At 33.3% G+C, this 26233-nt stretch overlaps 1 protein-coding gene and 2 long non-coding RNA genes across 3 annotated transcripts; 2 read left to right on the forward strand and 1 right to left on the reverse strand.

Moving 5' to 3' along the window:
* Nucleotides 1-6088, forward strand: LOC140047672 (uncharacterized). The gene is made up of 3 exons (XR_011844968.1): nucleotides 1-38; nucleotides 4204-4298; nucleotides 5926-6088. It is a non-coding gene; the product is annotated as an uncharacterized lncRNA (long non-coding RNA).
* On the reverse strand, nucleotides 6078-24956 carry LOC140046798 (allene oxide synthase-lipoxygenase protein-like). Its single transcript, XM_072091555.1, has 12 exons — nucleotides 24903-24956; nucleotides 21200-21677; nucleotides 20759-20803; nucleotides 17477-17602; nucleotides 16239-16336; nucleotides 15329-15464; nucleotides 10312-10407; nucleotides 9549-9763; nucleotides 8915-9174; nucleotides 8099-8364; nucleotides 7848-8011; nucleotides 6078-7573 (listed from the first exon to the last, which is right to left on the reverse strand). Exons 1-12 carry the CDS (start codon nucleotides 24917-24919, stop codon nucleotides 7459-7461), a joined length of 2016 nt encoding a protein of 671 aa, XP_071947656.1. The 5' UTR covers nucleotides 24920-24956; the 3' UTR covers nucleotides 6078-7458.
* Nucleotides 10888-11906, forward strand: LOC140047617 (uncharacterized). The gene is made up of 3 exons (XR_011844967.1): nucleotides 10888-11150; nucleotides 11512-11631; nucleotides 11822-11906. It is a non-coding gene; the product is annotated as an uncharacterized lncRNA (long non-coding RNA).
* Nucleotides 24957-26233: the final 1277 nt, after the last annotated feature.

Here is a 26233-nt window from a genome sequence, read left to right on the forward strand (position 1 = left end):
CTTAGCTTTACGTTGATTGAAGTAATCATATATTGCAGGTAAGTTATTTCACATTGTTTGTATAATATGTATATAGTGATTATATTAAATTTGCCTTTTAGAATAATAGAGTTGCTTGCCGATGTCTTGTAGGCCTATAGCCGGTGTAAGATTTAAATGTGTCCGGTGTTTGAAAGTGTCCACTGGACAATTTTCAGCATTGAATAGTGTAATACCAGCTGTTGAAAATGGCTGCAACCACCCGGGCGCGATATTTCTTTTCGTACATAAGTTGGGGACCCCTCGTGAAACGTCACAAAATATTCATGAATATTCATTAATCATATCCATAAGGTGTGACGTAAGAATTCAGCTAACTACAATTCGCTAATGCAAACGATTTCTGTCGAGCCGTCTGTGTAGTCGAGTGGATAAGACTATGGACTTTACATGTCGATGTATGGGGTTCGACTCCCATGAGCTACTTCTTTTACTTTATAGTGAGAGAGAGATTATTTGGAGGGTTAGGTTTAGTTATATTTAGGAAGTAGTTCGGCTATCTTTCACATGGGGTCCCCAACTTATGTACGAAAAAAAAAATCGCCACCCGGGCAGCTTTCATCGATAAAAAAGTAGGACCATCGACATCGACATCATATTAACCCCGTAAAAACTAGGGCACTGGACGTTCACCAACTCCCGTTAGGGTAATTATAATTCCTTAGAATACCAACTTGAATCGCAAAATATCAAGGCGATTGAAATAAATATTACTATTATTATATCTGGAGACATATAGTCTAATCAAATTAAATTGTTTGTTTTTGATTGAGTAATATACACAACCTGTTGTCAATTTGAAGTAAATCGACAACTTGAAAAAATATATAGCCTACCGGTACTGTATTATTTCTAGGGAATGAATATCACTAAATCATATAGGCCTAGGGCCTACCTATTTTCGTTCTCTCGAAATATTATTTCATTGGAATTCGAATTACTAATTCGCGAGAGAACGAAATAATTTCCCTCGAAATTATTTCGTTCTCTCGATCATTCCTTGTCTCGAAGTAGTAATTCGTTTTTTATATTGTTCAGTTCTTGAAATCTTATTTTGTTCTCCCTAAATATATTTGTTCCCTCAAAATATTTTTCAGTTCTCAAAATATTATTTTGTAATATTCATAATACTGTTACTAATTTAATAATATTAACTGATAACAAAAGTGCTTTAAACAAGTAAGTTCGTCATTGTTAAAGTGAGTTCTTTTTCATTATATTTTTTTTCACAGCTGCCTGATTTTTTGTTTCATTTAATAAAACATTTAATTGGTTAGTCACAATATTTTTTTTGTTTCTAGAGATTTTACATTATTTATTTATTTATCTAAAATACATTTGAAAAATATTGTTGATGCATATTACCAAAAAATATTTATTTTTTTATATTTTATATGGCAAAATAAACACCTTAATTGCGCATCATAATTATTCGTTCACTCAAGGGTATTTCGGTTTTTTGTTTTTTTCGAATAATCTCTAAAAAAAAACGTCCACCTCACCTAAAGGACCACTTCTCATAATTCCGTAACGACCACCTTTCGCAAATTACCACCTCTATTGAGGTGGTCACTTACGGGAGGTGTAGTCGGTAAAAGAAGTGGTCGTCTACGAGCGGTGGTAGTTTATGAAAAGCAGTCCGTTATGAGAGGTGGTTACCCCTTGAGGAGGTTGTCCATTGTGAGAAGCGGTCCCTTAACAGAGGTAGTCCCTTTTAAATATTAAAGGTGGTCGCTAACAAAGGTGGTTGCTTACGATCAGAGTGCTAAGTTTTGAAAGCCGATCACTTACGAGAGGTGGATAGACTGACGGCAAGTAGAGAAATACATTTGCACATGATTTAGACATTTAGGTTTGTAAAATAGGCCTATATAATATTTTATTAGCTGGCGATATTAACTACATTAGCTGTGAGGCAATTTTCATTACTACATTACCTGTTGAGTTGTACATTAGTATAATGTTGATTTTTATTTAATAAATAAGCTGTTGGTGTTTCTACATCATTAGCTAGTTCTAGGTTTTATTATATGGGTGGATTTGACTTTTCTACACTAGCAGTTTTGAACAGGGCCTACTGTATTAGTTTAAAGGGAATGCTACAAGTTGTATTATTTTTTTTTATCTATCGTTTTGTGTACTAAAGTGGCAGCATAATCAGTATTTATTTTTACCAGATGTCCAGCAAGGGTAATGTCCCAATTGGTAATTGCCATGCCAATTGTCAGGTCAACCTCAAAACAGCGGCTCTCGGGACTGGGAGAGTTGTATGATTTGTTTTTATTTATTTTTTTTTTTAATGCGCCTTGAGCACTCTTGAGTGGTATGTGCGCTATAAAAATCCTGTTATTATTATTTGTTATTATTATTTCACCTTTTAGTCGTGTTAACTGTCATCTGTCTGTCTTACAGTAAAGTGATCTTTAATTGGAAGAGGACCAGTACAATTACTTGTTTTTTATCACATGATTATAAACTATTTATTCCTCTTGTCTGTGCTCATACAAAATAATAAAACGGTCGCTAATTGGAAGTGTCTTAAAGTAAAGTGATCTTTAATTGGAAGAGGACCAGTACAATTACTTGTTTTTTATCACATGATTATAAACTATTTCTTCTTCTTGTCTTTATTCATACAAAAATAATATAACGGTCACTGATTGGAAGTGTCTTAAACTGAAGTGATCTTTAATTGGAAGAGGACCAGTACATTTACTTAATTTTGTCACATAATTAAACTATTAATTATTCTTGCCTTTACTCATACCAATTAATAAAAATGGTCACTAATTAGAGGTGTCTTAAAGTAAAGTGATCTTTAATTGGAAGCGGACCAGTCAGTACAGTTACTTAATTTTGTCACATAATTAAAACTATTAATTATTATTGTCTTTACTCATACCAATTAATAAAATGGTCGCTAATTGGAGGTGTTTTAAGTAAAGTGGTCCTTTATTGAAAGAGGACCAGTACAATTACTTGTTTTTTGTCACATAATTAAAAACTATATATTCTTCTTGCTTTATTAATACTAAATAATATAATGGTCGCTAATTGGAGGTGTTTTAGGTAAAGTGATTTTTAATTGTAAGAGGACCACTTCATTTACTTGTTTTTGTCACATACTTAACAATTATTTATTCTTCTTGTCTTTTCACATACCAAATAATATAATGGTCCCTAATTGGAGGTGTTTAGGCAAAGCGATCTTTAATTAGAAAAAAAAATTAGTTTGGCATCATTAAGTATTATTGGTTATTAAAAGAAGACAAGACAAGTGCAGGCGTGATAAAAACAACCACCTATCATAAAACGTATGATACAGTATTTAATAGTGGACGCATTTCAATCCATGGGTCAGACATTATTAAACAATTAAATTGTTGAAAAACGCCCACGAACCCGTTGAAACATGCAACTGGACACTATCCAATGCTGAAAAGGGTCCACCCGGACACTTTTGAAAGCTGGACACAATTCAATCTTACACCGGCCTAGTTTTGGCCAACGGTCGATAACAGCAGCAACGAGAGTATAGGCGAAAAGCAAAGAAATCGGAAAACTAGAAATCGCCCCTTCCACTATCGATATTATAACAATCTTTTTTTACTTTTAATACAGTTAATAATAGTCGAGAGGAAAAATTGAAAACAGCACTGTGGTCATGTTACTTGAGTTGCCAAAACAATATATCCTAACCTGTAGATTATTTGATAAAAATCCTAGAAAGTACTAAGTAGGAAACGGGGTAGGAAACCTTTCCATTTCTTCCCTGAGTGAATATTAGGAAATGGACTCAAAAAGTATTTACTTATTTTTTCTAGACTAGGCCATAGCTCCTTCATAGGCTATGATCATGTTAATGTCATTTACTATTAGTATTACTGTTATAATTTTATAGGAAAAAAGAAAGTAATTTAAATATTTTCATTTAGAATGAGGACAAGAATTAGGAGAGAGAAATCACTCAAGCATTACTATCCTCAATTTGCTAGAGTAAGCTGAATTCTTTGAGAATGAATCAGCTGCTGAATGATTGATCACTAAAAGGTCAAGGGTTGTTGCCACAAATATCTAGTGTATAGGATTGTGTAAAAATATATTGCAAATATACTGTATTTGTGAGGTAGGCCTATATGTTTATATTGGTTCTTTTTTTTCCAGCATGGATTTAATAGATGATAACAGTTCTGCTGAAGAAATCAAACCTTGTTTGATTGAGTGTGGAATCCCAGAAGATGATGCCAAAATAATTGAAGGTGAGAATCTAAAATCTAGTTTTATTTTTAGATATCACTAAGCTATTATATTTTGCTCTTTTATTCTTTATTTAAAAAAAAAATTGAATGTTATAATTGTTTTAACATAGTCTGGTAAATTTCTTGTATATTTTCAGGATCTGACCACATATTATAATGGTAATAGGCCTAACCTGTATTTAAAAAAAATTAAATAATGCATTGGAAAACAATAATTGTCGTTATATTATTATAGGCCTACAGTAAAACTGACACTCCAAATAAATAGACTATTGTCTCAAGGAAGTTCTAACTAGTCAGCCTCATGAGGTCTTAGGGCAACTGAAGGCTTCTAGTGGAGTGTAGTTGTTTCAATATGTCTTTTAAAAATAAAAAATAAATAATGTATGTTTATTTAAAAACAACAAAATTATACAATTAATAAAACATCAATAATAACAGTAGGCCTACACTCCAAATAAATAGACTATTGTCTCAATGAAGTTCTAACTAGACAGCCTCATGAGGTCTTAGGGCAACTGCAGGCTTTTAGTGGAGTGTAGTTGTTTCAATAAGTCTTTTAAAAATAAAAAATAAATAATGTATGTTTATTTAAAAACAACAAAATTATAAAATTAATAAAACATCAATAATAACAGTACACTCCAAATAAATAGACTATTGTCTCAATGAAGTTCTAACTAGTCAGCCTCATGAGGGCAACTGAAGGCTTCTAGTGGAGTGTAGTTGTTTCAATATGTTTTTTAAACTAAAAAATAAATAATGTATGTTTATTCAAAAACAACAAAATTATACAATTATTAAAATATCAATAATAACAGTACACTTCAAATAAATAGACTATTGTCTCAATGAAGTTCTAACTAGACAGCCTCATGAGGTCTTAGGGCAACTGAAGGCTTCTAGTGGAGTGTAGTTGTTTCAATATGTCTTTTTAAATTTAAAAATAAATAATGTATGTTTATTTAAAATCAACAAAATTATACAATTATTAAAATATCAATAATAACAGTACACTCCAAATAAATAGACTATTGTCTCAATGAAGTTCTAACTAGACAGCCTCATGAGGTCTTAGGGCAACTGAAGGCTTCGAGTGGAGTGTAGTTGTTTCAATATGTCTTTTTAAAATAAAAATTAGTAAAAAAAAAATCAAACTGTTTCATGTCAATAAACCTTGGAACAAGGCCTACCTCAATGGAAATAAGACTACAATGGTCATTAAGCTATCATGACTGATAATGGCATCAACAATTCAATATGCAATTTTATTGTTTCAAAATAATATTTCTTTTATTCTTCTTAGACATCTGATATGGATATTGAGCAACCATCTTTCTTTCTCTAGTGGAGAAGGAGAAGATGAACATAATTTTTCCACTTTTAGCACTGAAACTGAACGTGCCCTACCAATATATTCATCTAGAGTCCGTGTATGGCTTGGTAACCGTATAGAAGATCCTTGAAAAAATTATTGAGGAGACATCCGAACTAATATTTTTTTAAAATTTTATCCCATTATTTATTGCAGGTAATTGGAGAATTTAAACAATGCTGTTTTGTATACGGTTGTCAATAAATTAATAAACCAGATTATTTTTAATATTCATTACTTTTTCTCTTGCAGGAGGACATGGATCAAGACATAGAACCACCAAGGCAGAATACCCCAGGGAAACGGATAGAATCATGCATTCTCTGCAATGAAAATGTTTTTAAAGTCAAAGGGCAGTTATCTGATGCTATATGTTGATTGGCAATTTATTATGTTTTCGATTACATTATCCGACACAGTATCTCAAATATTAGATTTTTTAAATACTGGATTTTAAAGGATAAAATAATATTTTATTTCAATTCACAGCTTTCCATAATGTCAACACAATGTTGGAAGCTGTATATTAAACTCAACTGCTTTATTAATTGAACATTTTATAGTTTATATTAGTATACAGTTGTATTATCATACAATGTATCTTTCATGTTATTATCAAAAGGTAATGTTTCAGTTTATATTGGTAGACATGAATAAATAATTTAAATGTTTTGATTAAAATATCACTTTCGTCCGTTGTGTTCTTAATGATGTCAATCTGATACGCATAAAGGCCAATAGGAGTTTAAGGTAACAACAAAATAAGTGATTATTGGCTATGAAAAAGTGTTAATGCAGAGCATGAAAACCCAGAGATATAAAGAATACAGTATATTCTTATAAAAAACCACAGCAAAAAACACCACATTTGTAAGCCCATGTTTGCTAAATATTTCAAGTAAGCATGTATTCTTAATTGTCTACCACAGGAAATAAATTGCTAAGCTCGTCTATGCTAAACGCAAAACGGTCTAAACACTTGCATTTAAGCACAAATGATATTCCAAACACTATAGAGTTGAGACACTATATTTTCCAAGCACTTCTGTGCTAAACGCAAAACGGGCTAAACACTTGAAAGATAAGCATATTTTTCTTCTAAACACTACATCAAAAACACTACTATTTTCTAAACACAGAACGAGCTAAACACAGAAAGGGTTAAACACTTGAAAGATAAGCATATTTTTCTTCTAAATAACACTACATCAAAAACACTAAGAATTTCTAAACACAGAACGAGCTAAACACAGAAAAGGCTAAACACTTGAAAGATAAGCAAATTTTTCTTCTAAACACCAAAGTAAAAACACAAAACGAAACTAAACACATTAGTGCTAAACACTAAATAATCCTCCTAAGCACATAGAATGCTAAACATGTTTAGCATTCTATGTGTCTCCAAAGTGACTACAAGAATTGTGTTTAGCATTGTGTTTATAGTTTTTACAGTGTACTTTGTTTAGTATTACGCTATACAATGTTTTAATTGAATTATTTTACAATCTAATATAATAATAATAATAAACATAATATTATTATGACTAACTGTTATAAAATCTAACATGAATGAAGTTAGTTTATATTATATTACGGTAAATGTTTATTTATAATTAATATTATGTTAGACATTTTATATAAATCCAATTTTGACAAACTATGGACAATTGTATTGTAGCCTATACTATAATGAAACAGCGGAGCAAAAATGCTAAGCTAGGAATACATTTTATATAACGATTGTTATTTGAATCGGCTCGTGATTGTTAAGACATAATAAATGCATTATATGCTGATGGCATTAGGTATCTCTGTTGGGTGCAGATAAGTGTATTTCTCATATCTGTCATTGTTCCGTTCATTGATAGTTTTCCCATGATTCTTTAGTCCATCTCTAAATCTAAAAGTAAATAATACATGTAATGTTCAAATTTCCAATAATGTTTATTAAAAAGGCATACAATACGAGCACTATAGAATGAAATAATGTCCTTGTTTTTGTTACACCGGCGGAGATGAAAAAGTTTCAACAAAACAATGATTTAAGGTAATGCGTAATGGCAACACATTCTAATGTCTTACCACGGTGATTGTATATAGTTATCCATTGCGGAACTTGTTTGAATTTAGCTGAAAACTGAAGAAAAAAAACATGACCTGATTGCAGTACTTACTTTTGAACAGCTTCGGTGCTAATTGGATCAAACTGATAGTCAACCTCAAAGTCACCTAGCCCATTGGTTCCTTTCTCGCTCAGCAGTTTTGTTACTTCCATTACGTCCAACGTTGCTTGCTTGTCTGGCAGTGCTTCCAGAATATCATCTTCTGTTTTCGGATCCTAATTATTGTATAGGAAAGAGAACTGTTATATTGAATTATTTAGCTAAATACGAAATAACAATTTAGATATATTAGGTTAGCTTACCTTGTTTTTAGGTGGTTGTCCTTCGATTGACGCCGGGTAGTGTGGAGGAAATCCATAGTTATCGTACTGTCCAAAGTTTACCGCTGCGTGCATCACACTACTGGTGAATACAATAGACGTTACAGTCTCTGCGATTTCTTTTGGATTTTTGAAGGAACCATCTCCCGGTACCCCTTGTATGTTACAACCTCCGTCAGTTACAGGTGAAGACAGTGCTTTGCGCCATCCTTGCAACTCGTGATCTTGTGATATTTTTTCAGATGTATCTGAAATAGATTTTAATACGATTGCGAAATTAACATTTTAACACACATGGTTCTTTGAATCTTTATGAATGTATCTGGTAATCAAATGTACCTAAAGTATGGAGTCTAAAATCAATGTTAATTAGTAGCATAAACCACGGAGAGCGCATAAACATTTAGTCTTTCACTCCCCTTTATAGGATGTTAGGAATCCGACTGGTAATATCGTAAATAAATAATTAATAACGAAACATACCCATGCATAAATCGTATGCGCAGTATTATTGCTATAATGACATGTATGCGTCGATTATTAATTGACAACAAGTATTTGTTGTTCGAGAATTTTCTTTAATTTCATCAAAATTTATTTTTACGACCGCCGTAGTACAACCGTAAGTATTATCGTCTCAGTGTTGTTTATCTTTTCAGCTTTTATTAATACTGTACTATGATTGTTATTATTACTCATAATAGGTGTGTGTGTGTGTGTTATATTGGTGGACACGTACCATGACATAGTATTATTTATATACCATATATTATATGTTGATAACATTGTATAACATACCATAACATTTATGTACAACTTCATCAACGTATTCAGATATTGCATGCCACATCAACAGACCATCGTCTCTGAAGTGATAATTAGGAAGAACGTCCGGGTCACTCACACCTCGAGATTCAAGTTCTTTTGGAAAGTTTCCATCAATATCCATTCTCCATGTTTTGAAACGACGTTTTACGATCTCAAACATGCCGGTGCGACCAATTGCCATTGTTCGATCAACCCAACCTCCTTCATTTACAAGTGACTCGATAGCAAGTCTGAAATAGGAATAGAATTCATGAATATTATTCTAACCATTGAAATCGTTCAATGGTTCAATGGCAGCAGCTATACTTTCCATTACAAGATGCGTTGTCATTCAACGATGTGACGCAGATTGATGGTACGACGCGTCAAAGAGACATGCTTGTACAACAAAAATTTAGCATTTATACAATGACAAATTAAAATAGTAACGTTATATAGTTCGTAGTAATTTTCTGATCATTTCCAATACAATATCAAAATAAATTTTGAAAGTCATTAATATTATTATTATTTTTAATTTAGAACTAAATAGCTCCTAAATCGACGTGCAACAATGCAAAGGATGAATAACATTTACACCTGTCTGTTGTATAAAAATACTTACTTGTTTATGGCAATTAAGTATAAGAAATGGGATGCCATTAGACGGAAGAGGGGGTGTGAAGGCGACAGATAACTGTGTGTGGCAGCAACTATACTTTCCATCACAAGATGCGTCATTCCAAGATGTGACGCAGATTGATGGTATGACGCGTCAGCGTTGTTGAACCACATCTTAGCAAACATCCACGTGTATTCGTGGTCTGAAGAAAGGAACACCTGTAAAAAATATCTTGTTAATGAGATGGTTTAACACATGCATCAGTTATATATTTCATGCCAGTTTCAAATGTATTTATATTACTATAGACAATAAAATAATATCAGTATAAGTGTTATCATTTACCACTCGCAAATATGTGAATGTGTATGTCTACCGCTTAGGTTTACGAGGAAGCAAAATTGTGTCGCGGAGTAGAATGAGGAACCTTCGTTGCCAACTGTGTTGGCCCTTTCAGAGCATCCCAATGTTCCTTTTTATGTTTTCCTTTTACGTGCATGCTGCAACGATGACTTGCCATTCATATTAAATAACGTTACAACCAATACTTGTTTCCTTGTATTTGTTTATCGGGCTCACATGTGTCAAAATGAGGAACAACTTCTGATGCGTACTATAAAATTACTTCATGTACTTTGTCCACAGCTCGTCGGTCGTCGAAAATCGAAATTAAAGCTCACCAACTCATTTTATTAAGCGGACTCTAAAAAATGTGTCACGCATAGGCCTACACAAGTCGGAAAATTTATGATAATTATACAATTACCGGATTGTCGTCGGATTTGTCTTGGAAAAGTTGAATAGCAACAGGCATCAGTTTTGCATCATTTTGAAGATAAAACAGGGCGAGGGGACTGCAAACCTAAAACAAAAAAATATCCCTTCGTTTTCTCAATTTTAAATTAAATATTTGACAATATATACATATATATTCTTTTATCATTACTGCATTATTTTATTTCACCTTATCACACAAGACCTATCACTTCCAATTTTGAAAAGCAAAGTTAGGTCGTAGTACGCTAGGTTTACCCTACTTTCCATTCACTTTTAGCCCGCAATAGCTTACAAATATAATTATATTTACAACCAATATTATTTTTCTTTATTATACTGTACTCTAACAACCAATGAGTTTGTCCTCACAGTCATGTGACGTGTTTTTGAAAACGTTTCGTATTCCTATAGCTCTATAGGGGGCGCTATAGATTACGAATACTGTATTTACTTTAAAGATGTATTGTCCCCCAAAAAATGAAAAAATAAAGATGAAAAAAATCAAATTTTGAATAGACCGTTTTGTAGTTAACATAAAGTTATTCACTTCCACCGAAAAAAAATCCGAAAAAATATTGATTTCGCTTATAAAAAAATCAAAATAAGTTTACCATTTTTTCGAACTCATCGGCTCAGAAATTAGGCCGGTAGAGCTAACTCATACATATGCATGATATGTTAATGAGCATCCACACAGCAGAGATCTGATCTAACAATGGACGATGCACGTTGTATGTACAACAACACCACCAGAGATCGACGCGATTCGACTGTGGGTTTCCCTGGCCTGATCGTATAAATATGTAAAGCTTAGCTGTTAATTTGTCGGTAAGTAGGCCTAGACGGTTATTTTAAATATAATAATATATATAACGCAATAATAACAGGAAGGTAAATTAATTAACTTAGCCTGGGATTTTTTCAGTTCAGGGCTAGGCCTAGAATAATTAATACATGCTGCTGCATATTACTAGGCTAGTAGCAAGCCGACTGTGACAATCGGGTCCCTGCAGAAGATGCCCAGCTAGCTAGGCCCTATACATTGTACTCTTCATAGACTGGCCTAGGCTATATGCCATCAATCTTAGCTACATTCCGAAAATACAGCCAGCTTGCTGTACCATATATATTTACAGTTGAAGCTTGTTTAACTAATTTTTATGATAAAAATAAAACAAACATTTTTCAGGGAAAATGGTTGCAATACAAGCCTGAAATTGAGAACCTTCCAGCAGCACTGTACAAGTAGACAGAGGGGAAAAGCCAGCTTAGCCATTTTACAACACAAACAAATGTTCTCTGTACTGTAGTAAGTCAAATATTTATTTTCTCTTTTTATAAGTTATAACATTATAAGTAATGTGTTTTAATTACCATAGAAAGGTGGTATACTTATTTGACTATGTCAAAGTAAGCAATTTCACTAGCCCAATTTTGCACTAAATATGCATGATCTATTTTTTCCAGATTTTCATACTTTGCTTTTACTTTTTTTAAAGACGTTGAGCTGATGAAGACTAGAACAGAGGTCACCCAAAGACAACAATGATAGACTCGGTATTGGAATATGATTGGGTATTGCAGGAAAAATATTTCTGACTCTCCTGCTGCATTCGGCCAATATGTTCTTGTCCAGCTTGTAAAATATTGTATAATTTTTTTTATTATATGTACAGTATATTATTTTGTAAACATAACATTCAATAAATAAATAAAAAACTACTACAACAGTACACAGGATAAATTCTTCAAATTTACTTACACTTCACAATTTTACTGTAAATATTACAGTGCAAAAGGAGTTAATAAAATATATATATACAGTATATCTTATTGAATTCCTGTATTTTGTGTCAATTTGTCTACTAATTATCAATGTGTTGATTGTGCCAGTAATTACGACAGCTGTAGTCTTCTAAGATCGCTCACATCCATTACAAAGTGTCATTTTAATAGTAAGAAACGTTTCAATAAATTGTGAATGTTGCCACTGTACGATACATTTTATGTTTCTCACTACTTGCTCTTATTGTTCAATCAATCAACCTAAAAAAAAAAGAAATTTGTGTCAAAATATCTGCATAAAATGTTAATTTGAACCTATTGCATTTGATACAGAAAATATTTTTAAAATATTGCATCAGTAAAACATCCAAAACAATATTTAGGCCTAGATTTTCTTTTTTTTTTAATTTTCACTGCCGAATAGATAGTTGAAATCTTTAAAAATTAAACCAATTCATCATGATTAAAACAAAAATACATCCCTTCTGGTGGTGGTCTACTGTAGCCCTAACTAGCAGTGTACTGCCTAGGCCTACTACACTCTACTTCTAGAGAAAGAAGTAGGCAGCAGTTAGGCTACTCGAGACTGCCAGTGCTAGTAGTAGTAGTAGTAGACTAGTAGTACAGTAGCAGCAAATTCGGGCCTAGGGCCTAGGCCTAGCTAGGCCTCTCCTGTTAGCGAAACAAAAACTCACCTAAATGAATAAGATTCAACATCAAAGTTACCAACTGTAATTCTAACTTAGCATTCTGCTAGCTATAGTTTTCGTGTTTTCTTCAAGATTCGTCTCGCATCACTACTCGACTCTCTCTCGCACGCATGCATTGCTCTCGTTGTTGGCTGTTGATTTGGAAAGCATCATCATCCACACGATCAGTGGTGGCGCCAGCGGGGGGGGGGGGGGGGGGGCTACGGGGGCTCTAGCCCCCTCGTCGGGGAGCCTAGCCCCCCCGTCGGGGAACACGGGTACTTTTTGTCGGGGAATATAATATACAGTAAAAAACGTTCGCGTTCACTTCATATAGCTTCAGCGCCTAGAAAACCACGACGTTCCATTGACCGTGAGAGTACGTCAGAGGGCTATTATGCACTTTTATGCATTCATTATTGCCAGAGATCTAACTACTAAACAATAGCTAGTACGCACTTGTTTGGCGGTATCCATTTGTACGAATCGTTCACCGTTGGGTCGAGACGCGTGATATCATGTTCCATCCAGGGACCAAAATGTGTAATGTAGTTATTTTCCAGGCGAAGTTTACCGACGGTTACCGAAGGGAACACGGGTACTTTTTGTCGGGGAATATAATATACAGTAAAAAACGTTCGCGTTCACTTGGTAGCTTCAGCGCCTAGAAAACCGCGACGTCTCATTGACCGACCGTGAGAGTACGTCAGAGTGCTATTATGCAATTTATATGCATTCATTATTGCCAGCGATCTAACTTACTACTAAACATTAGCTAGGTACGCACTTGTCTGGCGGTATCCCTTTGTACGAATCGTTCAATGTTGGGTCGAGACGGGTGATATCAAGTTCCATCCAGGGACGTGACCAAAATGTGTAATGTAGTTATTTTCCAGGCGAAGTTTACCGACGGTTCGGGTACTTTTTGTCGGGGAATATAATTCGTTCGCGTTCACTTCGTAGCTTCAGCGCCTAGAAAACCTCGACGTTTCATTGACCGTGAGAGTACGTCAGAGTGATATTATGCACTTTATATGCATTCATTATCGCCAGCGATCTAACTTACTACTAAACAATAGCTATAGGTACGCACTTGTCTGGCGGTATCCCTTTGTACGAATCGTTCAACGTTGGGTCGTGATATCATGTTCCGTCCAGGGACCAAAATGTGTACTGTAGTTATTTTCCAGGCGAAGTTTACCGACGGTTACGTCGTGTACTGTGTCGACGACGCTACACTACAGCAAAAACGAATTATGTTAATTGTTCGTATGTTCACCAATTTTTTAATTTACAAGTAACCTTCTGTACCGTGGGGCACCTAAAATAAATATTTCATCCATTACTAAACAAAAAAACATGCCATTTTCGCTTAGCCAACATCTTATTATAGCTAAGTTATTAAATTTTCAATGTCCTGTATGTCATGAATTTCTCACCACTCGGAAGTCCAGATGGTACGCAGGCATACACTTGGGAGGAATAAACTTATTTCCCCGACTGAAAAGGTCTACGCTTGCGTTTTTTAAGCCTCTGGGCCTGATGTTTCCAAAGTATAAAATGCAGCTCTAGTTTTAAACATTTTCTTAGCTCAGCCCCAACAATAAAGCTGGTCATATTTCGAAGTACAAGAAGTGCATTTTCCGGGACCTAACATCTCTATTTTTCAAACATTTCTTAGCTCAGTCACAACCATGATAGGGACTTATATATTTTGTTTCATGTTTTGAAGTATAATAAGTCCAATTTCCAGGACCTCCAACTCTATTTTTCTAAATTTTATTTGAACCTTTATTTTTTAAATTGAAAAATATGGATTGAAACAGTCATCGCGCACCGTTTTTTTGCACGCAGTATTTTATTTATGCATTATAAAAAATGGAAAAAAATGGCTACCCTAAATCTGATTAAAATGACCTCAAATGACGCTAGAACGCGTTGCTTCCGGGGGCTTCGCCCCCTGGACCCCACCGGGGGCCCTTGGCGGCCCCCTGTCCCCCAGCCTTGTGATGCTTGCTTCGCTCGCATAGCCCCCTCGTCGGGGAATGTAGCCCCCGCGTCGGTAAGATCCTGGCGCCACCCCTGCACACGATGTATCCATACAATATGAATATTTATGAGCTAACTCAGGTCAAGGGTTAAATTAAACCGGAACACATTTATCTTCCAGACAAATAGCTTCCGGTTTGTTAATTTTTGCATTAAATTTCGATTTTCCCGTGTAAAAAATTATTTTTTTCAATCCAAATTGAGGTCAAAGTGAATAACTTTTATGTGCAATAAAAATGGCCTATTCAACAAAAAGATTGAAAAAAAAATTTTTTTCAGGGGGACAATACATCTTTAATATTTAATAAATAAAAAAATTAAAACAATATTATTCATTTGCTTATTGTATTATTGAAAAATAATAAAACTATATCAAAAATAGATAGATTACGCTTCTTCATTTGCTATGAATATATTATGTGATGTCATGGTATTCCGAAATAAAAAGACGAATGAGTGAAATATCGTGATACATGTATTTACCGTTTTCATTGGGTCCGTGGTTGGAAGATCTTTCAACAATTTATAATCAACAATGAAAAGTCGTTTCTTTTCAATAGCACTCTCTATCGTTAATCCCTCCAACAAGTCGCCAAGCATTTCATTTGTTACACCGAAGCTATAATTATAATAATCATCATAATGTTATTTATTTATACAATTATTCATTGTCGATTTTTTCCCTACAAACTTTTGACATACAAATTTGAATTATTAGGATTGCTACTATAATAACTGAAAAACCAATAATAGCAATCCATGTAGACATATATGTACTGTATGTAAATAATAATCACAATATTGGTAACGCATCAATTATAATATAAGCTTCAATGATATAGAAAATGTTTCCAGCAAGCAAGCCGATTAATGCGATTTTGTGAAACATATTTCGAATTACAATATTTGTTCGCGTTTATCACTTCATGCAGCAGCATAACATACATGAAAAGGTTGATATATCAAAAAATATCATCATTTCCCAACTATATTTTTAGTCGCGTGGACGCCACTCAATAGTTCACTATGTCGGTCTGTCGGTCTGTCGGTTTTTTGGTCTGTCTGTCGGTCCGGTATCACTATGCGTTTTATCGCTTTTCTGTACTTTTTGAACTGTTTTGATGTACATTACTTTTTGAAAGTTCATTTTTTCTGAGAGCACGCGACTTATGGCTGTTGGTCTTGTTAGATTGTAAAAATATCATCATTTCCCAACTATATTTTTAGATTGTAGAGCAGGAATAATTATTCTGGCATTGTAGCTTTAATTAAACCTTCTCTAAAATCCTGATATTTTAAGCCACACAGACATAAAGAATATAGGAATCATAAACGAGTATTCGATTTGAATCTGCGACTAAATTAACTACAACATAAAATGAATTGTTATTACTTTTCAGGTATATGTGTACAAAGCTGTATAACGCCTGGATTACAGTCTACCAGTCGCTGCTTGCCAAATTCAATATCTGACCTCCAACGATGCTTTCCCTATTGGTATGTAGAAGAAAAATATCTATTATATAGATAGTTTTTTTTTATAAATATTGTATGGGTCTCTCCCATCTTTATTCATTCATTAATGTATATGCATATATTTTGGTTTACAATAATTTATTATTATATAATAAAATAAATTAATATTATAGGCCTAGATCAAGTTAAGGCACACACACAATTTTTTTCATAGTACTGTATACAAATATTGCACATACATACATTAAAATAAAATTTATATAGATAGGTTTATTACATGGTTTTATGTTCCTTTCGGATTAGAGGTTACCAGGATGTATAAATGGGCTTAACAATGTCAGACTGCATTGGTAGTAGCTCATTATAGGATTATTTGAAGTACTCAGCTAGTGGCAAATAAGTCTTACGTTCATAGCAGGTTATAATGGCAATCGTGATGACTGCTTTTGTACTTCGAAGAGAGTCAGGGGGTCCAATAATTATAAGAAAGAAGTATGAGGAGTATTCAGTATTCAGTTATTCATGGTCAAACACAGTAAAATATTTACATGGTTTGAGATTATTTTTGTTTGTTCAAAGTTAAAAATTTCCATAAAAATATAAAAATGAATTAAAAAGGTTGAAATACAAATAAAACACATAATTTAAAATGCTGAAAAAATGCATCGTTTAAATACAAAAGACAAGCAAGATTGGTGTGTGAAGAGGGTATAGCATACAATTATCAATAAAATTTCATTGAATTGCCTCATTGCAGTATGGAGAAACGAATTTCTCATCCTATTGGTTTTCCATCTTGGGTACACTAAACGCCCTGACTTACCAAAGACAATGTAATGATGGAGAGGGTGATACTCATCCGCCGACATAATTATTTTTAATGTTTTACTTATGGCATTGTTGACAATATGTTTAGCGTTCTTACTATCTTTAGTTCCTATTATTCTGTAAGCTGTTTTACTGATTTTCTCTACTGCCAGGAGGTGTATGATGCCTGATTTATAATAGGTTGCCTGAGCCGATACTGTCCTTAAATGATGTTTAAAACTGTTTGCTCCTCCTTTGGATGGGACATCCTGAGGATACATCACTGCATATTTATTTCCATTTATTGCTGGTAAACATATTGGAAACTATTACTGTACCAGTACTTACTTTTGGTACGGGATATGATCCTTTGTAAACGTTTCCTAGATCGTCGAGGCTATCCCAGCGACCACTTGTAAGACCTATTATCGTTCCATCAAGCTTGTCTTTGATTGCACCGGTCACAATTCCCCACTGAAATATTTTAATATTGATCAGATTAATCGGTTTAAATTCGGAATGTGTACGTTCACACACTCAATATAGTTGAAAATTTTTTTTTATTTATTTTTTTATTTATTTCATATTTCATGGTACCAAAAACAAGACCGACGCAGCGCAAAATACACACACAAAATAAAAATAAAAATTAAATTCTGCAATTAACAATTCATTGTTCTAAGCAATTTAACAATGGAAAACAATTTATGGTAAATAAAGATAATAAAGATATATTAAGTTGTCCCTATTGAACAGTTTGGTGATTAATCAACATTAAAAATACAAGAACGCTATAAATTACATAAATCTTCATTTTTCATGTTTTTTGGGGGGTAAAAACATCTTTAATAAGTTTGATTTATTTCAGTTTAAAAAAAAAACCATAAATACACAACTTTCATAATTCAATACACTACATACACAATACCCAAATGTGAATATGTATAAACAAATAAAGCGATCAGATTTCGATCAGAATTGCCTAACATTTGTTTTCTAACTACCTATTTTGTCCGATATGTAACCACTTTTTCAAGTGCATACGGTATCTATTTAATCATTTTTTTGTGCAATATGCCATTCCATGTTTTGGAGATATTTTAGTTCGACTAGGAAGTATTTTAGTGTGACAGCTATATTTCTCCATTTACATCTATAAATATAGTATTTTCCAATCAAAATAATGAAATTTATTACAGAATCTTTTGGAAAACCCAATAAATATGTTTTGCATTAAATTCTATTTTCATATTTCTATTGCTCAACCAGAATTGGACGTCTTTCCAAAATGATATTACTTTTTTGCATTTCCAAAAAAGATGTTGCAAACACTCCGGCTCTTCCTTACAAGTATCGCATAATTCAGAATCTTTAATTTTAAATTTATGTAGTAAAACATTTGTAGCCAAGAACATATTTAATATTTTTTACTGAAAATATCTCAGTCTTGTGTCTATTGTACTTTTGTATGTTAATTTATATAACACCTCCCAGTCGGCTATAGGTCCAAAGTCGTTTTCCCATTTGATACAGGTATGCGGAAGAACACTAATGCGATTAATTATTAAGCTAGATGCAAGTTTTGTTCCTAATTTTAAATCCGATGCTATAATTACTTCACTTTTTTGTTTTAACATTATATCATAGTTCTTAGATTGCATGGTATCTCTCCATATTTTAGGAATAGCTACTATTAAACTATGGAATGTCAAAAAATCCACACGTGTATCATATTTAATATGAAACTGTTCATAAGACAGCATACTTCCGTTATCATTAAGCAAATCTTTAACTACTGTTATACCACTATCATATAGCATTTTATAAAAACAACGGGTCACCTTGTATTGTAATATGACTGTTATACCATAATATTTCATTGTGGAACGTTACAACCTCATTTATTTGCTTAAAATTAACAGAGTGCCAACATTTAATTACGTGAGATAAAAACAAATTGTCACTTATTCTATTGAGAATTGAGTCATTATGTGCTATATTACAATACCAAATCAAATTACCCCCAGCCGGGTATAAAAACTCCCGCCATATGCCTTTCCAACGACCCCGGTTGTCTTCAAAACGACTCTACATGGACCATTTTAAGTCCCCCTTTTTCTATTGTGTTTATAATTAGTTTTCTCTTTTTTTTATCCGGTTTGCGATTCCAAATGAAAGAGTACAGAATTTTATCTAATGTTTTAAAAAATGATATAGGTGGATTGGTTATCACAGTAAACAAGAAAGTAAGCATGGGCACTATTAGAGTCTTAATTATCGTTATCTTTCCAATTGGGGTGAGATTTCTTGCTGACCAAATGTTAGTAAGCGTTTTAATTTGATCAAGGTGAGGTAATAGGTTCAGAGTAAACAGATCCGAAGGATCGAGTGTAAATTTTACTCCGAGTAACCATATCGGACCTTTTGTCCAAGTAAGTTTTTTTAGTTTGTTATCCTCTTCAAATTTATTTAGTATATGTTTATCCGATCCCATACACATCACTTGTGTTTTATCTTGATTTATTTTTAATCCAGAAATATTGGCAAAATTTTCAAGAACTTTCATAGTACCCAAAATAGACTCTTTAGAACCATCGAGAATGACAACTGTATCGTCGGCATATTGCGTTAGTTTAATTTCTTGATTATTAATTGTAACACCTTTAATTGTTTGGTTGTGGCGAATATGAGAGGACAATATTTCGGCACACAATATAAATAAGTATGGAGAGAGAGGGCATCCTTGTCGGAGACCTCTTGATAGATTAAAAAAATTAGACGAATAACCATTATTAATCACACAGCTACAGGCGCCGGTATAAAACACATTTATCCATTTTCTAAAATCCTTCCCAAAATTATAATAAGATAAAACCTTATCTCAATATTTCCATTCTATTTTATCGAAGGCTTTTTCAAAATCCAAAGCAAGAATCATACAATCTGTGTAATGTATAATATCCAAAACTAATCGGATGTTTTCACCGATTTATCTCCCGTTCATAAATCTGATCGGGATCTATTATTAAGGGGAAAACATTCTTAAGCCTTGTAGCTTCGCTTCGGTAGCATATTGCTGGTCATTCAGTAGTGAAACATTACATTTCCAGAACCCAGGTCCCTACCTTGTTTTGTAAGATTGAAAGATAAAGTGATTTTAGAGTGTTCAGTTTTATAACCCGGTTTTATATCAGTTTCAATTCAATTTTTTTTTGCATTTGACAAATCATATGATGATTTCCTTTGACACTTATGTTTGTTTATTGTTTCAGTACTACACTAAAACTTCTTAGGAACTTTGACTGCAAACACTGTGTCTTAAGATTGGTTCCCACTAGGATGAAACGCAAGGACGTAAATGCAACACAAGCTGACCGATGGCAGGCGACAGTATAATCATCGCTTGTGATGGTCAAAGAACTTGCGTTGCACTTACGCTATTGCGTGGTGTCCATGTGAAAAACCTAGCTTTAGGGCAACTCCACGTAACTTCAGTTCACGAGAAATTTTAACAAGAGTGGGACATGCCTACACTAATTGAACCTTTTTGAATTTTGTTAGAACTCTGTGTTTTGTTTCAAACGTCATGGGGAGAGCTTCTACATGGTTGGATAAAGTCATTTGTCTTACCTCGTAATCATTGGAGAAACTTTCAGTATCTGGAAATTCCTTCACCTGTAATTATAATTCAAATCAAATTAAGCGAAGATACAACAAACATTATGATAACAATAATGACCATGAGTTAGTAGTTAGCGAAACTAACCTTTTTGACAGTTTCGCTAGCCTGCTCAGACAGAAGGTTAGCTTTTGGGGTTTTTAAAAAAAATAATTAATTCATAGATATCGAAACTAGATTAACATTTTTAATCATAATAATAGTAAACATGATTACGTTAAAAAATATATTTTCCTCTAATAAAATAAAGTACACTATTGCGTTTATCCTAACAATTATTATAAGTATTGGAATTATACGTCCGAAAAGGTATATTAATTTTAGTAAATGGAAATTATTAACTATTTTTTTTTAGTTTCTAACGGTTTGGTGTGAGAAATATGTTTACGGACCTGACTTGGCAATCCATCGCCTGCAGGAGCAAACGCATATGTTTTTCTCTTTTCTTCAAGTTCCTGTTTTCTTTGTTGAGGAAATCTGTCGAATTGCGGCAAGACGCTATCATGTTCCTGAAATTTCATCTTAATTTCAGGTTTGATCCAACGGTGCATTGGAAAAACATATTCCTTGTTGCGTCCTTTTACCTTTATCCATTCTACATACCACTTATCAGCGCTACGCTTTGTCCGCCATAACTCAAGCTCAGCAATGTCTCCAAAATCGGCGAGATTTCTGACGGGAAATTCATTAGTACTACCAGCTTGAAAATCATTCTGCCATTTGACGTCCAGATGTATTTCTTGAGATCGTTTTCCATCTGCATTCACAAGAAGGACGTAGATGTTTGCATCCGTACCCGCTCCCTGGTGATCACCAGTTTTTACTATTACGGTATACTCCGAACGAAACTTTGACACAATACTTCCCATACTGAAATTAAAATTGATCAGAAATTAATATTTGTTAATAATCTACATTCAGCGATAATATATAGACATGAACAAACTGTGAAGGTTGATGTGATTATGTAAATCCTCTTTCACAGAGATTTGGACCAAGGCTAATGTATAATGATACATCCTTAATACAGTAATCTCAAGTCCAATTGTAGTCTTTTGCTGCCACCACCGACATTATGAAAACTAGTTCAGCCAAGTAATTTTCCAATAAAAAACAACATAATACTGTGTTTGTAATTCACATTATGTTATGGTATTTTATTAATTTTATTTCCTGTTAATTAACCAAGGCACCCAACTAAAATAACGTTACAATTTTAAGCTAGAAGAGTTTCCGTCTTTGTTTGAATACGTTTCGGTATCTTTTATGTTTTATTTTTTCAACAATTACTTTTCAATAGTAATACAATTGTTTAATTTATTAATGATTAATATGTCAAGTGTGTTATTTTTAACTGACAGATAGGAGTGCCGCGAAGAGTTTAGGCCAGGTTTAATCGGATGCTGTATGCCGCACCTATCTCAGACGACGACCTTCGTTAGAGACTTAACCAACAAGCGGTCGAAAATCGCATCGATACGTGAAGACCGGTAAGAAATTTCCCGAATTTAGATAATCGATTATCCCCAGCTTACTCTTAAGCTCTGTCTGCACAATCAAACTAGTTTGACAAAAAAGTGTGATTGCTTCCAAAATACGGTGGTGATAATGGCAAAATATAGTAGTGTTTGGTATCATCATGTCCATATATGGACAACATTTTGTTGTCACATAAAGATTGATAGTGTGGACAGAGCTTACATTTGGTAAACGCCTTGAACAAATTGCTTGGTCCAATACATTCAAAGCATAGGCCTATTATATTATTTTGATTGAATACAGATTATGTAGATTTATTTTACCGTATTTGTTCAAGCTTAGGCTTATTTTATTTTCAATACAATTAAATGTTGTTTTCTTTTATTTAGGTCTAATAGAGCGTTAATCGTGTAAATAACAGCTTGATTGAGCTTACATAATTATGGTTAGTTATTATGCGCAAAAACAGGATTAATATTACATCACATATAAGTTACGGTACGGAAATCCAATATCTTTATTATTATATACAATTTTTTTTTCAGAAATAAAGATTTATGATAAATTTGTTTAATGTATAATAAAAACAATGTTTAACTTTACGAAAGTTAATTTACGTTAATTTATACATAAAACTCAATGTTTGTCATAATATATTAGTATATACATCATCTTTTATTTTTTTAAACCATATTTAATGAGGGTGATTCATCCAGCAATTGCTGATCATTAGGGACCATTAGAGGTTACAAAACAAACATACACACGATGCTCTACATAAACAAAGTCTTATTACAATTCTGGGAGTGGAATTGTAATTTTGTTCTTAAAAAAATCCTGACATGTGACGGGATTTGAACCTACCCTTGGAGTGGTAGCCAAGCATCATAACTACCAAGCCAAACTCCACTCCTAATCATCAAATTTAAATAGACATAATCCTAAAAGCTATAAAAAAAACTACGTTAAAAATAACTAGGCCTTTAACGATAGTACCGAGAATTTGTATTCTGCCAAACCTTCATCCGGGTGTGTAATTCCCTTGACCTCAAATGACCTAACACATTCTTGTAATAATGAAGATAACTAAACCAAGTTTTACGATTATTATTATGAATATGCATTTTGCAAACTAACCACAGCTGTTTGTTCCAACCCCTTTCCAATCCTATAATATTTGTCTTACTTTGGAGACGCTTTTCTTTTTCACGATTTATTTACACAACTGACGTGCCATTATATATTTGTGAAAATTGTGAATTAACCTGTATATAAATCAAATAATGTATAACGTCATGGTCTTCGAATTTCTTGAACTGGGATTAATCCAACTGGTTCGCAAATATAATAACTAATTGTTCTACAATAGAATAACCGAAGTGCAATAAAGCGGACAGACAGGTGGAATACTTACCCTTGTCTAAATAATATAACACTTTTTCCAAACACAAGTGGCATAAATTTATAGGGTGGGCTTGGTTACGACAGAGATCCTATTCGGAGCAATAACACGGCGTACGTAACTTCTCGTGTGCATGTGGCGGGATACCATTGAGGCTCCATGGTGATACGATATACAAATGAAGCTTTCTGATGTAGGTAAACCACATTAGAACACCTTTATTAATGCTTACCATGACGTAAGCTTGTGTGCCAATGCGCGCCGTTATGACTATTAAGTACTAACAACCATCTAAAAAATACTTTCGAAACAATATATTATATTCTAGGGCAAGAATATGTTTTAATCCGTGCCAGCTTTGTACGCATGCACGGTGCCAGTTTAAGTATTATAATCATAACATGCAATGTAAAAATTTAGATTTAACCACGCATTACATAATCATATGCAGTAAAGTTAAATTTGTCTCTATCAATGTGTTTCCATAAGGAAACAACGAATCGACGTTACGGTTTTTATACATGGCACAGAACCGTTTTCTGGAGAATACCTTATGGATATTTTAGTGGGAACCCCACGTGTCATGCACCGCGTATTTTAGGCTCTTCAGCTATATACTATACTACTTTGCTGTATACAGGCCTACTCACTTGAGCAAAGTATGTCGCGTGGAGTAGGCAGAGGCGAGACGTTTTACTGAGCTGGGTGAACTAATTCACTTTCTATCCAAATGAAACAAAGACAATATTTCCACAATTGTTTTGATTTAATATTCAAATTCTTATATTATCAAATAAACCTTTCAAAAATTTCCTTTCGTTTCAAGTTTTATATTATCTTACGATTGTTACCCCATTATACTATTATTTTTGATATATTAGGTTTAAACGTAAGTGGTTATTGCCGTCCTCCAGATGGCCAATAAGCGATCGAGAAAGTGGTGATATAAATCATTTAATTAACAAACAAAATAAAAGAAGTCACATTGTTCTATGACGTAAGAAATGTCAGAAACCCATCTGGTCGGGTAACAAATTAAGTTGTTGCAATAATATGTCATTATAGTGTGAAAATAAATGTGTATACCTTTCTGAATTATGAAGAAAGTATAAATGTTAATCATTTTGATGATTTCAAAAGTTCTAAGTTATACTCGTTATGACGGCCCTAAATCTAATAGAATAGTGGAAATACAAATGTAATACGATACATACCTGAAATTTGCAGCCATCAAGTGTAAAGTGAATTACACCAGCTAACAGTGAGTTCCCAAGTTTCGTGATACACATCATTGCTTCTTTTATAATATCATACAGGTTATCATTTCCAGGTCAGTTATTGGTCGACTTACCACCAATACGAAAGAAGAAAGGAAAATAATTCTCTAATAACAACCAGTCTTTTATTATTTTTGAATCTAATCAAAACTAGAATATTTACACCGGTGATATTTAGTTAAAGTTTATTGTCAAGTGAATACTAAAGAAGTGCATTGTATGCAATACCTTTGTATACGTATTTAAATCACAATATGGCGTCTCAATTACTATCCATAATCTTATTTACCTTTCCTAACAAGAATATAACATTTGTATTACCTCAATAAAAAATAAAATAAAATAAAATACAAAAGTGTTTTGCTGCATTTATGTCAAATGTCAATCCCCGCAGACATTGTATAGAAAAGTGATGTTTGTAGGCCATAGTTACTTCCTTGTTGTGGTGTAGGCCCTATATTTCTTTGATTTGTTTGTTACCGTAACTAGATTATTTCAGCTCAAGATTAATTCATTCATTCCTCTTTATTTTGGACTTCTTATTCATGGAAAACAATACATTAACAAAGATAATCATACAATACATGAGTTTAACTGTGTACTTAAACTTGACTTAAACAACAAGTCATTGAAATAAAATGGAGAAAAAATATAACAGATATCACATGATGAAAGATATTTCTAAAGCGTGGTTCCCATTAGAACGTAACGCAAGGACCTAAACGGAACGCAAGCGTTTTAACCAATGACAAGCGAAGTTATAGACAGTTAGCAATCACAAGCGAATAAGCCATCGCTTGTGATTGGTCAATTCACTTGCGTTGCGTTACGTCCTTGCGTTGCGCCGCTAGTGGGAACCACGCTTTAAGAAAGAATATAATGAAACCGTTCTCATACAAGAAAAGGAAACTAAAAGGAACATACAAAAAGAAATTGGGGGAGCTAAATGTAGGCAAATTGTTATGAATATTGTATGTTATTTTTAACATTAATTATTCAACTTTTATTTTGTTACATATCTTATTTCTAAAATACGGCCACTATTACAAACAAGGTTTCAGGGAACTTACATTAAACAGTATAAGTATCTACCACCGGATCTACCGGTGACCAGGTCTAAGAAATTTGGATATTCTTGAAAGTGCTGTTGAAATAAATATCACAGACAACATAACTGACAACACAATGACAGAAACGCATAGACACATACACTATATAGGCAGAAACACAACGCGTGTATACAACACGAGCGGAATGTGCGAGGATGA

The sequence above is a fragment of the Antedon mediterranea genome, chromosome 1 (genome assembly GCF_964355755.1).
Source record: "Antedon mediterranea chromosome 1, ecAntMedi1.1, whole genome shotgun sequence".
Taxonomy (NCBI): domain Eukaryota; kingdom Metazoa; phylum Echinodermata; class Crinoidea; order Comatulida; family Antedonidae; genus Antedon; species Antedon mediterranea.